The sequence below is a fragment of the Oncorhynchus gorbuscha genome, linkage group LG05 (assembly GCF_021184085.1).
Source record: "Oncorhynchus gorbuscha isolate QuinsamMale2020 ecotype Even-year linkage group LG05, OgorEven_v1.0, whole genome shotgun sequence".
NCBI classification, from domain to species: Eukaryota; Metazoa; Chordata; class Actinopteri; order Salmoniformes; family Salmonidae; genus Oncorhynchus; species Oncorhynchus gorbuscha.
In genome coordinates this window covers 40449630-40465021 of record NC_060177.1, presented here as the reverse complement: position 1 = coordinate 40465021, position 15392 = coordinate 40449630, and the positions used below count along the sequence as shown (strand labels likewise).

Below are 15392 nucleotides of genomic sequence, written 5' to 3'. Positions count from 1 at the left end.
TAGCCTACGTTATCTTAACTGTAACGCGGGGGAGGGGGCACCGATCAAAAAGAGGTAAAAATAAAAATGAAAAAATGGTCATTAAAGCTGATCCTACATTTGATCTTAAGTACAGAAATCCACTGGAACATATCTCTCCCTTTTTATCTTCCACCTCTAGAAAAGATCTACCCTGACGGTGACCTGAAGGGTTCGTCGTCAGACAGCGAGGATGAGGTGATGGGCCAGTACCAAGAAGCAGTCAACCGATCGCAGGGTCTCCGAGGCGGTGCTAGCGGCAGCCAGTCGAATGGCTACGGCTGGGAGATGAGGCAGAAGTACAGCCCCCTATCAGCCGAGTATGACGGCTACAGCAGCGAGGCTTCGGCAGAGGACGGTAGGTTATGTCTATAAGGCAAAGGTGGAAAATCTTAGGGCAACGGTGGGCACAGTGTGGGTGCTGTCTTTTGTAACTACATTGAAAAGGCTCAGTTAAAAATTAAATGTTAACTTCTTGACGCTACCCATCCCTGTCGCAGGATAATTTTCGTCAGTAACCGCTGAATAGCATAGCGCAACAGTCAAATAATATTACTAAAAAATATTCATATTCCTGAAATCACAAGTGCAATATTGCAAAACACAGCTTAGCCTTTTGTTAATCCACCTGTCGTCTCAGATTTTAAAATTTTGCTTTACAGCGAAAGCAATCCAAGCGTTTGTGTAAGTTTATCGATAGCCTAGCATAGCATTATGTACACTTAGCATCAGGAAGCTTGGTCACGAAAATCAGAAAAGCAATCAAATTAACCGTTTACCTTTGATCTTCAGATATTTTCACGCACGAGACTTCCAGTTACACAACAAATGTTCCTTTTATTCCATAAAGATTATTTTTCTACTCAAAATACCTCTGTTTGTTTGTCGCGTTATGTTCAGAAATCCACAGGAAAGAGCGGTCACGACAACGCAGACGGAACTTCCAAATCATCTCCATAATGTCCACAGAAACATGTCAAACGTTTTTTATAATCATTCCTCAGGTAGTTTTTAAAATATATATTCGATAATATATCAACCGAGTGTGTACGTTTTTCAATAACACCGGGTGGAACAATGTCCGGTTTACTCTGTAGCCAAAATCTCACTCTGAGAGCCCCCACCTATCTACTTACGCAATGTGATCTTCCACGCTCATTTTTCAAAATAAAAGCCTAAAACTATGTCTAAAGACTGTTGACACTTTAGAGAAGCCATGGAAAAAGGAATCAGGTTGATATCCCTTTAAATGGAGGATAGGCATGCATAGGAACAGAAGGGTTTCAAAATAAGAGGCACTTCCTGATTGGATTTTCCTCAGGGTTTCGCCTGCAAATATCAGTTCTGTTATACTCACAGACAATATTCTGACAGTTTTGGAAACTTTAGTGTTTTTCTTTTCTTAAAAAAAAATATTTAGTCCTTTTTCTCCCCAATTTCATGGTATCCAATTGTTTTTAGTAGCTACTATCTTGTCTCATCGCTCCAACACCCGTAAGGGCTCGGGAGAGATGAAGGTTGAAAGTCAACCAAGCCGCACTGCTTCTTAACCTGTTGCGACGAGCAATACTGTATCCGGGATCGTAATTATAGCCTCAAGCTCATTACCATAGCGCAACGTTAACTATTCATGAAAATCGCAAATGAAATTAGCCTTTTGTTAACAACACTGTCATCTCAGATTTTCAAAGTATGCTTTTCAACCATAGCAAAACAAGCATTTGTGGAAGAGTATTGATAGCTAGCATAGCATTAAGCCTAGCATTCAGCAGGCAACATTTTCACAAAAACAAGAAAAGCATTCAAATAAAATCATTGACCTTTGAAGAACTTCGGATGTTTTCAATGAGGAGACTCTCAGTTAGATAGCAAAAATACCAAAAATATTATTTGTGTAGGAGAAATCGCTCCGTTTTGTTCATCACGTACGGCTAAGAAAAAAAAACGAAAATTCAGTCATCAAAACGCCAAACTTTTTTCAAAATTAATTCCATAATATCGACAGAAACATGGCGAACGTTGTTTAGAATCAATCCTCAAGGTGTTTTTCACATATCTATTCGATGATAAGTCATTTGTGGCAGTTTGGTTTCTCCTCTGAATCACATGGGAAAATACATGCAGCTGGAGATTACGCACCAATTTCGACGGATGACACCAGGCGGACACCTGGTAAATGTAGTCTCTTATGGTCAATCTTCCAATGATATGCCTACAAATACGTCACAATGCTGCAGACACCTTGGGGAAACGACAGAAAGTGTAGGCTCGTTCCTGGCGCATTCACTGCCATATAAGGAGACATTGGAACACAGCGCCTCAAAAATCTGGCTCACTTCCTGTTTGAAGTTTCATCTTGGTTTCGCCTGTAGCATTAGTTCTGTGGCACTCACAGACAATATCTTTGCAGTTTTGGAAACGTCAGTGTTTTCTTTCCAAAGCCGTCAATTATATGCATAGTCGAGCTTCTTTTCGTGACAAAATATCTTGTTTAAAACGGGAATGTTTTTTTTATCCATAAATGAAAAGAGCGCCCCCTATATCCAAGAAGTTAACACAGCGCGCATCCAATCCTGAAGCCAGCTGCACCAATGTGTCGTAGGAAACTCCGTGCACCTGGCAACCTTGCTTAGCGCGCACTGCGCCCGGCCCGTCACAGGAGTCGCTGGTGCGCGATGAGACAAGGGTATCCCTACCGGCCTAACCCGGACGACGCTAGGCCAATCTTGCGTCTTCCCACGGACCTCCCGGTCGCGGCCAATTATGAAAGAGCCTGGGTCTCTGGTGGCGCAGCCGGCGCTGTAGTACAGCGCCCTTAACAACTGCGCCACCCGGGATGCTTGTGTTTTCTATCCTAATCTGTCAATTATATGCATATTCTAGCATTTTTCCAAACATAAAATTAGTGCCCCCTAGCATCAAGAGGTTAACCTGGGGAGCCACAAGAGTGCAGCCATCAAACAGTGCACTGTAGATTCTATTTCAGAACCACCCGGCAGTGGGGAGCGCCATTCTTCAGCAGGCCGCGCCCAGCCCCCATCAGCACTCAGAATGAGGAGATCACACACACCTCCCACATGAAGAAATACTATAGTACACTATAGTTACATTTTTTGCTGTCTTTACTGTAGTATTTACAGTTACTTTAGTAACAAAAAAACTGTAGTACATACTATAGTAATAACTGTTTTTGCAGACTGTAGTACACTGTAGTATTTACTATAATGTTTGTATTTTATGATCTTTGACATAGCAGTGGGGGCTTTGTCCTTGAGGAAACCTACTGGACAAAATACTCAGAGCTAATTTTCCATAACCTGTAGGTAGGTAGAACTGAGGTCTGAAAGCTTTAGCTCTTTTTTTATAACCTATAGGGAACACAATATATGGCTTTTCTTGGCATGTAGGTTTCTCACTGATAGGTGGCACAAATTTGGACATGGGGAGGGGAATGGGCAGGGTATATGCAAATTAAATACTGTAGTATATACCAGAGGTGGGACCAAGTCATTGTTCTACAAGTCACAAGTAAGTCTCAAGTCTTAGCCCTCAAGTCCCAAGTCTCAAGTCAAGACAGGCAAGTCCGAGTCAAGTCTCAAGACCAGAACAACAAGTCTCAAGTCAAATCTCAAGTCCTAAATCTTGAGTTACGAGTCTTAAACTAGTCATAATGTGCTCTTCAACAAATGTAATATTTCATGTTTTTAACAAGAGTAATAGTTAGTATATTACAATTATGCAAATCATGAATGCTTTTAAAAATATATTTATTACTTTCCAAATAAACGTTATATTTCCATGGAAATACATGGGTAGCTATAAGTAAGACCCCCCCCAATAGCGATGGACTATCGAGGATCGCTATGGGGCACAATTGAGCGATGTAGGCTTGTACACAATCGCCCAACAATAACACACACACACACTGTGTGGTTACAATAGGCTAACATATGTCAATGGCTTTAGGACCAGCAGCAACATCAGGCAGGATTTAGGCTACCAACTGCCTAGCCAGTTGATTACGTTCCCGCACTGACTGACTGTGTGGAGGCTCATTGATTTAATGTTAGCCAACATAATACACTAGCAAAGTTATGAATGATATAGCAAAAAAACAGAGCAAACTAGAATGCTATTTGGCCCTACACAGAGAGTACACAGCGGCAGAATACCTGACCACTGTGACTGACCCAAAATTAAGGAAAGCTTTGACTATGTACAGACTCAGTGAGCATAGTCTTGCTATTGAGAAAGGCCGCCGTAGGCAGACATGGCTCTCAAGAGAAGACAGGCTATGTGCTCACTGCCCACAAAATGAGGTGGAAACTGCGCTGCACTTCCTAACCTCCTGCCCAATGTATGACCATATTAGAGAGACATATTTCCCCCAGATTACACAGATCCACAAAGAATTCGAAAACAAATCCAATTTTGAAAAACTCCCATATCTTTTGGGTGAAATTCCACAATGTGCCATCACAGCAGCAAGATTTGTGACCTGTTGCCACGAGAAAAGGGCAACCAGTGAAGAACAAACACCATTGTAAATACAACCCATATTTATGCTTATTCATTTTATCTTGTGTCATTTAACTATTTGTACATTGTATATATATATAAAATATGACATTTGTAATGTCTTTACTGTTTTTTTAAACTTCTGTATGTGTAATGTTTACTGTTATTTTTTGTTGTTTTTCACTTTATATATTCACTTTGTATGTTGTCTACCTCACTTGCTTTGGCAATGTTAACACATGTTTCCCATGCCAATAAAGCCCTTGAATTGAATTGAATTATAGCTGTCAGCTATATTAGCCACGATTTACCCTTCTATGTGCTGCTTCTTTGTGCTGAAATTGTTGCGCCTATCATTTTATTTTTATCGCCCTCCAGGTCCCCTCGGAGAGTTCATCAATGAGCTTGATGCCTTGATAAGCTCCTTTCCTGAGGACGGCTCACCTCTCACAGTTCTGGGCGACTTTAACCACCCCACGTCTACCTTTGACTCATTCCTCTCTGCCTCCTTCTTTCCACTCCTCTCCTCTTTTGACCTCACCCTCTCACCTTCCCCCCCTACTCACAAGGCAGGCAATACGCTCGACCTCATCTTTACTAGATGCTGTTCTTCCACTAACCTCATTGCAACTCCCCTCCAAGTCTCCGACCACTACCTTGTATCCTTTTCCCTCTCGCTCTCATCCAACACTTCCCACACTGCCCCTACTCGGATGGTATCGCGCCGTCCCAACCTTCGCTCTCTCTCCCCCGCTACTCTCTCCTCTTCCATCCTATCATCTCTTCCCTCTGCTCAAACCTTCTCCAACCTGATTCTGCCTCCTCAACCCTCCTCTCCTCCCTTTCTGCATCCTTTGACTCTCTATGTCCCCTATCTTCCAGGCCGGCTCGGTCCTCCCCTCCCGCTCCGTGGCTTGACGACTCAATGCGAGCTCACAGAACAGGGCTCCGGAAGGCCGAGCGGAAATGGAGGAAAACTCGCCTCCCTGCGGACCTGGCATCCTTTCACTCCCTCCTCTCTACATTTTCCTCCTCTGTCTCTGCTGCTAAAGCCACTTTCTACCACTCTAAATTCCAAGCATCTGCCTCTAACCCTAGGAAGCTCTTTGCCACATTCTCCTCCCTCCTGAATCCTCCTCCCCCTCCCCCCTCCTCCCTCTCTGCAGATGACTTCGTCAACCATTTTGAAAAGAAGATCGACGACATCCGATCCTCGTTTGCTAAGTCAAACAACACCGCTGGTTCTGCTCACACTGCCCTACCCTGTGCTCTGACCTCTTTCTCCCCTCTCTCTCCAGATGAAATCTCGCGTCTTGTGACGGCCGGCCGCCCAACAACCTGCCCGCTCGACCCTATCCCCTCCTCTCTTCTCCAGACCATTTCCGGAGACCTTCTCCCTTACCTCACCTCGCTCATCAACTTATCCCTGACCGCTGGCTACGTCCCTTCCGTCTTCAAGAGAGCGAGAGTTGCACCCCTTCTGAAAAAACCTACACTCGATCCCTCCGATGTCAACAACTACAGACCAGTATCCCTTCTTTCTTTTCTCTCCAAAACTCTTGAACGTGCCGTCCTTGGTCAGCTCTCCCGCTATCTCTCTCAGAATGACCTTCTTGATCCAAATCAGTCAGGTTTCAAGACTAGTCATTCAACTGAGACTGCTCTTCTCTGTATCACGGAGGCGCTCCGCACCGCTAAAGCTAACTCTCTCTCCTCTGCTCTCATCCTTCTAGACCTATCGGCTGCCTTCGATACTGTGAACCATCAGATCCTCCTCTCCACCCTCTCCGAGTTGGGCATCTCTGGCGCGGCCCACGCTTGGATTGCGTCCTACCTGACAGGTCGCTCCTACCAGGTGGCGTGGCGAGAATCTGTCTCCTCATCACGCGCTCTCACCACTGGTGTCCCCCAGGGCTCTGTTCTAGGCCCTCTCCTATTCTCGCTATACACCAAGTCACTTGGCTCTGTCATAACCTCACATGGTCTCTCCTATCATTGCTATGCAGACGACACACAATTAATCTTCTCCTTTCCCCCTTCTGATGACCAGGTGGCGAATCGCATCTCTGCATGTCTGGCAGACATATCAGTGTGGATGACGGATCACCACCTCAAGCTGAACTTCGGCAAGACGGAGCTGCTCTTCCTCCCGGGGAAGGACTGCCCGTTCCATGATCTCGCCATCACGGTTGACAACTCCATTGTGTCCTCCTCCCAGAGCGCTAAGAACCTTGGCGTGATCCTGGACAACAAACTGTCGTTCTCAACTAACATCAAGGCGGTGGCCCGTTCCTGTAGGTTCATGCTCTACAACATCCGCAGAGTACGACCCTGCCTCACACAGGAAGCGGCGCAGGTCCTAATCCAGGCACTTGTCATCTCCCGTCTGGATTACTGCAACTCGCTGTTGGCTGGGCTCCCTGCCTGTGCCATTAAACCCCTACAACTCATCCAGAACGCCGCAGCCCGTCTAGTGTTCAACCTTCCCAAGTTCTCTCACGTCACCCCGCTCCTCCGCTCTCTCCACTGGCTTCCAGTTGAAGCTCGCATCCGCTACAAGACCATGGTGCTTGCCTACGGAGCTGTGAGGGGAACGGCACCTCAGTACCTCCAGGCTCTGATCAGGCCCTACACCCAAATAAGGGCACTGCGTTCATCCACCTCTGGCCTGCTCGCCTCCCTACCACTGAGGAAGTACAGTTCCCGCTCAGCTCAGTCAAAACTGTTCGCTGCTCTGGCTCCCCAATGGTGGAACAAACTCCCTCACGACGCCAGGACAGCGGAGTCAATCACCACCTTCCGGAGACACCTGAAACCCCACCTCTTTAAGGAATACCTAGGATAGGATAAAGTAATCCTTCTCACCCCCCCCTTAAAATATTTAGATGCACTATTGTAAAGTGGCTGTTCCACTGGATGTCATAAGGTGAATGCACCAATTTGTAAGTCGCTCTGGATAAGAGCGTCTGCTAAATGACTTAAATGTAAATGTAAATTTTCTTCCCGCATGTTTTGCAAGTTGCAATCCGTTTTTTGTTGATACAGCATAGTCTTTATATCCGAAAATAATAATTTGCGGTATCATCTTTCCAAGGGCTCATTTGAATTCACCCGCCGACATTCCTCTGCACTGCCACATGAAACTATTTCTCAGCTGGCTCAATTTGATTTCCTGCTGTCCGATTCAAACTGTAATCTGTTAAATGAAGAGTTGATGCACTGCACACTTTTTTTAATAGCATAATTTTTTATATTTGGGCTTGGGAAGGGTATCAAGTCAGTTCGAGTCAAAAGGCTCAAGTCCAAGTTATGTCACGAGTCATTGGTGTTAAAGTCAAAGTGGAGTTGCAAGTCATCATATATGTGCCTCGAGTCCACACCTCTGGTATATACTATAGTAATTACTGTTGTGTTTTTGCAGACTGTAGTGTTAGTGCGGATATTAATTTGCCACTGAACAAAAATATAAACACGTAAAGTGTCGGTCCCATGTTTCGTGAGCTGAAATAAAAGATCCCAGAAATGTTCCATAACGCACAGAAAGCACACATTTGTTTACGTTCCTGTTAGTGAGCATTTCTTAGAACCAAGATGGCGTAGCAGTCGGACGTGTGTTTGCCTTTGTCTAATCCCGGTCCTTTCCCTTGTAAATAGGCAGTCTTTTTCATATATTTTAATCACACTTTCTATCTACGAACTAAATATACTTTCCTGCAACCCGCCTCACCCAATGTGGTACGGATCTACTATTTTTATTCCTTAGAACTGGAACCTCCATCAGGAGCTAGCCAGCTAACTAGCTAATAGTCTTTGTTAGCCACAGCTAGAGGTCTTCACCTTTTTGCTCGGACACCAGCCAAGCTTAGCTCGGACAATACCTGCCGTCTGCATGGCGCGATATCAACCCAGAGCATATTAGACTGCTTCTCTCTACCACATCACCGGATTCCTGCCACTCTGAATCATTACATCAGATCATCGCAGATAGTTAGCTGCAAACGAGTGGCTACTAACGGCTCTGTCCCGAAGCAAGCATCAGTTATCCTTGAGCTAGCCTCGAGCTAGGCCCATATATCAGCTAATTCTAGGGCTACAATACCTCTTTTGCCAATTGTCCTGGACCCATTATTATTGGCGACGCGGAGCCCCGCCGATCCATCACGACTGATCTGCCGACGTAATACCCGATGTTGTCTCAACAGGCTATTCTGTTACGATGTTGCCGACGAACCATCTGCTAGCCCCGGCCCGCTAGCTTTCTGAACGCCGTGTCTCCCGCTTGCCTAGCGTAGTACTGACTTCTGAACAGCTCCCTGACTCACCTATTAATGCTCGTTGGACCCTATGATCACTCGGTTACACAGCTACACACCCTGGACTGTTTCAATAACACGGTACCTCATTTTGTTTATCTGTCGGCCTCAGCCTCGAACTCAGGTCCTCTATGTACCTAATTGACCTGCTCTGCACATTCAACGCCATTTACCCGTTGTTGTCTTACCTCTCCTGATCAACACCTGTGATTGCTTTATTCCTCTCTCTATATCAATACTGCTGTCTCGGCTAGTTCTTATTGTTTTATTTCAATGTAGAGCCCTCAGTCCCGCTCAACATGCCTAAGATAGCTCTTTTGTCTCAACCCAAACACATGTGGAGACCTCACCTGGCTTGACTGGGGCCTCCAGAGACGGAAGCTCTCTCATCGTCACCCCATGCCTAGGTCTACCTTCACTGTACTCACATCCTACCATACCCTTGTCTGTACATTATGCCCTGCATCTATTCCACCATGCCCAGAAATCTGCTCCTTTTCTTCTCTGTTCCCAACGCACTAGACGACCAGTTCTTATAGCCTTCAGCTGTACCCTTATCCTACTCCTCCTCTGTTCGTCTGGTGATGTAGAGGTTAACCAAGGCCCTGTAGCTCTCAGTTCCACATCTATTCCCCAGGTGCTATCACCAGGGCGGCAGCGTAGCCTAGTGGTTAGAGCGTTGGACTAGTAACCGGAAGGTTGCGAGTTCAAACCCCTGAGCTGACAAGGTACAAATCTGTAGTTCTGCCCCTGAACAAGCAGTTAACCCACTGTTCCCAGGCCGTCATTGAAAATAAGAATGACTTGCCTGGTTAAATAAAGGTAAAATAAAATATATAAATAAAATGTGTTGACTTCTGTAATCGCAAAGCCTTGGTTTCATACATGTTAACATCAGAAGCCTCCTCCCTAAGTTTGTTTTATTCACTGCTTTAGCACACTCTGCCAACCCTGATGTGCTAGCCGTGCCAACAAAAATTCTGAAAGGCCACCAAAAATTCTGAAATGTCCATCCCCAATTATATTTTCTGCCGAGAGAGAACTGCCAAAAGGGGCGGACTTGCAATCTACTGCAGAGAGTGTCTGCAGAGTTCTGTCATGGTATCCAGGTCCGTGCCCAAACATTTTGAGTTTCTACTTTTAAAAATCCACCTTTCCAGAAATTAGTCTCTCACTGTTGCCACTTATTTTAGACCTCCCTCAGCCCCCAGCTGTGCCCTGGACACCATATATGAATTAATTAACCCCCATTTATCTTCAGAGTTCGTACTGTTAGGTGACCTAAACTGGGATATACTTAACACCCCGGCCATCCTACAATCTAAGCTAAATGCCCTCAATCTCACACAAATTATCAAGGAACCTACCAGGTACAACCCTAAATCTGTAAACACTGGCATCCTCATAGATATCATCCTGACCAACCTGCCCTCTGAATACACCTCTGATGTCTTCAACCAGGATCTCAGCGATCACTGCCTCATTGCCTGCGTCCATAATGGGTCCGCGGTCAAACGACCACCCCTCATCACTGTCAAACGCTCCCGAAAACACTTCAGCGAGCAGGCCTTTCTCATCAACCTGGCCCGGGTATCCTGGAAGGATATTGACCTCATCCCGTCAGTAGACGATGACTGGTTATTCTTTAAAAGTGCCTTCCTCACCATCTTAAATAAGCATGCCCCATTCAAAAAATTTGAACTAAGAACAGATATACAGTGGGGCAAGAAAGTATTTAGTCAGCCACCAATTGTGCAAGTTCTCCCACTTAAAAAGATGAGGCCTGTAATTTTCATCATAGATACACTTCAACTATGACAGAGAAAATTAGAAAAAAAATCCAGAAATTCACATTGTAGGATTGTTAATGAATTTATTTGCAAATTATGGTGGAAAAATAAGTATTTGGTCATTCATTTGTGCCATTCATTCGCCGGTATTACCTCATGTTTCAGCCTGATAATGCACGGCCACATGTCGCAAGGATCTGTAAACAATTTCTGGAAGCTGAAAATGTCCCAGTTCTTCCATGGTCTGCATACTCGCCAAACATGTCACCATATCCAGCAACTTCGCACAATCATTGAAGAGGCGTGGGGCAACATTCCATAGGCCACAATAAACAGCCTTGATCACCTCTATGCAACGGAGATGTCTTGCGCTGCAAAAGGCAAATGGTCACACCAGATACTAACTGGTTTTCTGATATACACCCCTACTTTTTTTCCAAGGTATCTGTGACCAACAGATGCATATCTTTATTCCCAGTCGTGAAATCCATAGATTAGGGCCTAATTAATTTATTTCAATTGACTGATTTCCTTATGTGAACTGTAACTCAAAAAAATATTTGAAATAATTGCATGCTGAGTTTATATTTTTGTTCAGTGTAGTATTTCCTGTAATGTTTTTGGGAACATTACTGTAGTATTTACTTTAGTATTTTTGTGGTCTGTAGTACACTGTAGTCTTTACTAAATTATTCTACAGTATACTACAACATTCTATAGTAAGTACTACACATAATTGAGGTACAGTGCATTCTGAAATTATTCAGACCCCTTGACTTTTTCCACATTTTGTTACATTACAGCCTTATTCTAAAATTGATTAAATTGTTTTTTCTCTCCATCAATCTACACACAATACCCTATTATGACAAAGTAAAAACAGGTGTTTAGACATTTTTGCATAGAAATTAAAAAGTAATAATGAAATATCACATTTACATAAGTATTCAGACCCTTTAATCAGCACTTTGTTGAAGCACCTTTGGCAGCGATTACAGCCTCCGGTCTTCTTGGGTATGACGCTACAAGCTTGGCACACCTGTATTTGGGGAGTTTCTCCCATTCTTCTCTGCAGATCCTCTCAAGCATTGTCAGGTTGGATGGGGAGTGTCTTTGCACATCTATTTACAGGTCTCTTTGGAGATGTTCGATAGGGTTCAAGTCCGGGCTCTGGCTGGAACACTCATGGACATTCAGAGACTTGTCCCGAAGCCATTCCTGTGTTGTCTTGTCTGTGTGCTTAGGGTCATTGTCCTGTTGGAAGGTGAACCTTCGCCCCAGTCAGAGGCACTGCACGATCTAGAGCAGGTTTTCATCAAAGATCTCTGTACTTTGCTCCGTTCATCTTTGCCTCAATCCTGGCTAGTCTCCCAGTCCCTGACACTGACAAACATCCCCACAGCATATTGCTGCCACCACCATGCTTCACCGTAGGGATGGTGCCAGGTTTTCTGCAGTCGTTACGCATTGGCATTCAGGGCAAATAGTTCAATCTTGGTTTCATCAGACCATGAGAGACCATGAGAAATGAGAGTCCTTTAGGTGCCTTTTGACAAACTTCAAGCTGGCTATCATGTGCCTTTTACTGAGGAGTGGCTTCCGTCTGGCCGCTCTACCATAAAGGCCTGATTGGTGGAGTGTTGCAGAGATTGTTGTCCTTCCCATTTCCACAGACGAACTCTGGAGCTCTGTCAGAGTGACCATTGGGTTCTTGGTCACATCCCTGACCAAGGCCATTCTACCCCAATTGCTCAGTTTGGCCGTACGGCCAGCTCTAGGAAGAGTATTGGTGATTCCAAACTTATTCCATTTAAGAATGATGGAGGCCACTGTGTTCTTGGGGACCTTCAATACTGCATAATTTCTTTGGTACCCTTCCCCAGATCTGTGCCTTGATACAATCCTGTCTCAGAGCTCTACAGACAATTCTTTGGACTTCATGGCTTGGTTTTTGCGCTGACATGCACTATCAACTGTGGGACCTTATATAGGCTGGTGTGGGCCTTTCCAAATCATGTCCAATCAATTAGATTTACCACCAGTAGACTCCAATCAAGTTGTAGAAACATCTCAAGGACGATCAATGGACACAGGATGCACCTGAGCTCAATTTCAAGTCTTATAGGAAAGGAATACATACAGTGGGGAGAACAAGTATTTGATACACTGCCGATTTTGCAGGTTTTCCTACTTACAAAGCATGTAGAGGTCTGTAATTTTTACCATAGGTACACTTCAACTGTGAGAGACGGAATCTAAAAATCCAGAAAATCACATTGTATGATTTGTAAGTAATTCATTTGCATTTTATTGCATGACATAAGTATTTGATACATCAGAAAATCAGAAGTTAATATTTGGTATAGAAACCTTTGTTTGCAATTACAGAGATCATACGTTTCCTGTTGTTCTTGACCAGGTTTTCACACACTGCAGCAGGGATTTTGGCCCACTCCTCCATACATACCTTCTCCAGATTCTTCAGGTTTCGGGGCTGTCACTGGGCAATACTGACTTTCAGCCCCTCCAAAGATTTTCTATTGGGTTCAGGTCTGGAGACTGGCTAGGCCACTCCAGGACCTTGAGATGCTTCTTACGGAGCCACTCCTTAGTTGCCCTGGCTGTGTGTTTTGGGTCGTTGTCATGCTGGAAGACCCAGCCACGACCCATCTTCAATGCTCTTACTGAGGGAAGGAGGTTGTTGGCCAAGATCTCGCGATACATGGCCCCATCCATCCTCCCCTCAATACGGTGCAGTCGTCCTGTACCCTTTGCAGAAAAGCATCCCCAAAGAATGATGTTTCCACCTCCATGCTTCACGGTTGGGATGGTATTCTTGGGGTTGCATTCATCCTTCTTCTTCCTCCAAACACGGCGAGTGGAGTTTAGACCAAAAAGCTCTTTGTGTCTCATCAGACCACATGACCTTCTCCCATTCCTCCTCTGGATCATCCAGATGGTCATTGGCAAACTTCAGACGGGCCTGGACATGCGCTGGCTTGAGCAGGGGGACCTTGCATGCGCTGCAGGAATTTAATCCATGACGGCGTAGTGTGTTACTAATGGTTTTCTTTTTGACTGTGGTCCCAGCTCTCTTCAGGTCATTGACCAGGTCCTACCGTGTAGTTCTGGGCTGATCCTTCACCTTCCTCATGATCATTGATGCCCCGCGAGGTGAGATCTTGCATGGAGCCCCAGACCGAGAGTGATTGACCATCATCCTGAACTTCTTCCATTTTCTAATAATTGCGCCAACAGTTGTTGCCTTCTCACCAAACTGCTTGCCTATTGTCCTGTAGCCCATCCCAGCCTTGTGAAGGTCTACAATTTTAGCCTGTCCCGAGTTCCTGAGTGTTACCATGACCGACCTCAAACCGGTATTTAGCAAACAGATGGCCACCATGCTACGACCCCATAGACCTTATGATTGGCCCATCAGCCCCCCCCCCCCCCCCCAGGGTTTTTCTTTGGGGCCAAAAAAGACGGTGGATTACGTCCTTGCATCGACTACCGGGGACTCAATGCCATAACCGTCCGTAACCGCTACCCCTTATGGCCACAGCAGATGAGCTGCTCCAGGAAGCAGCTGTCTTCACTAAGCTTGACCTGCGGAACGCATACCATCTTGTGCGGGTCAGACACGGTGACTAGTGGAAGACCGCTTTCAACACGCCTACTGGTCACTACGAATACTTGGTGATGCCCTTCGGTCTGACCAACGCCCCGGCGGTGTTCCAAGCACTCATAAATGATGTGCTTAGGGATATGCTTAACTTGGATGACATCCTCATCTTTTTGAGCTGCCTTCAAGAAAACACAAAGCATGTCAGACAAGTACTCAAACGCCTCCTAGACATCCATTTGTATGTTAAGCCTGAAAAATGTGAATTCCATTCCTCCCGAGTACAATTCCTGGGATTTGTAGTGGAAACCGGTCGAGTCCATATGGACTCCAGGAAGGTAGGAGCGGAAGCGGATTGGCCCACCCCCAAGTCCATTAAGGAAGTTCAGCGTTTCCTGGGCTTCACAAACTTTTTCGCAAGTTCATCAAGAACTTCAGCTTGGTGCCAGCCCCTCTCTCAGCTTTAACCAAGGGTGCCAACGCAAGGTTTCTGTGGGGAAAAGAAGCAGAGACGGCCTTCCAAGGACTCAAGCAGCGCATCCTCTCTGCTCCCATCCTGACATTTCAGACTGCGGATGAACCTTTTGTGGTGGAGGTAGACGCATCAGAGGTTGGTGTTGGAGTTGTCCTGTCTCAGAGGGGTGAAGACAAGAAGCTCTACCCTTGCGCCTTCTTCTCACACCGGCTTACCCCGGCCGAGAGGAACTACGATGTGGGGGATTGTGAACTCCTAGCAGTTAAGATGGCATTGAAGGAATGGAGACACTGGCTCGAGGGGGCTTCTCAACTGTTTCAAGTGCTTACGGACCACAAAAATCTGAAGTATATCCTGCAGGCGAAGCGGTTGAACCCCAGACAAGCTCGATCTCCTTTTTTCAATCGATTCCAGTTTATCCTCACCTATCGGCCCAGGTCTAAGAGTCTCAAACCGGACGCTTTGTCCCGAGTCTACGCTCCTGCCATTCGAGAAGATACTGACATGCCTATCCGTCCTGCCACTAAGATCGTGGCCCCGATCTCGTGGCAAGTTGAGGATACCGTGAGACGTTGTGGATTTATATTTTTGCCTAAAGAACTTTCCTTTTTACCTTAAAACACCATCTCAAGACTGCTGTGTCTGCCTCGAACCCG

General features: G+C 45.4%; 1 protein-coding gene across 3 annotated transcripts in view; it reads left to right on the top strand.

Annotated features, from left to right (window-relative positions):
• Positions 1 to 15392, top strand: part of syt14a (synaptotagmin XIVa) — a 111048-nt gene that overhangs the window by 58589 nt on the left and 37067 nt on the right. For all 3 annotated transcript variants that reach the window (XM_046349911.1, XM_046349909.1, XM_046349910.1), the window contains exon 4: positions 161 to 376. In XM_046349911.1, coding sequence (XP_046205867.1) covers positions 161 to 376 — 216 coding nt within the window. The remainder of the gene's footprint in view (positions 1 to 160; positions 377 to 15392) is intronic.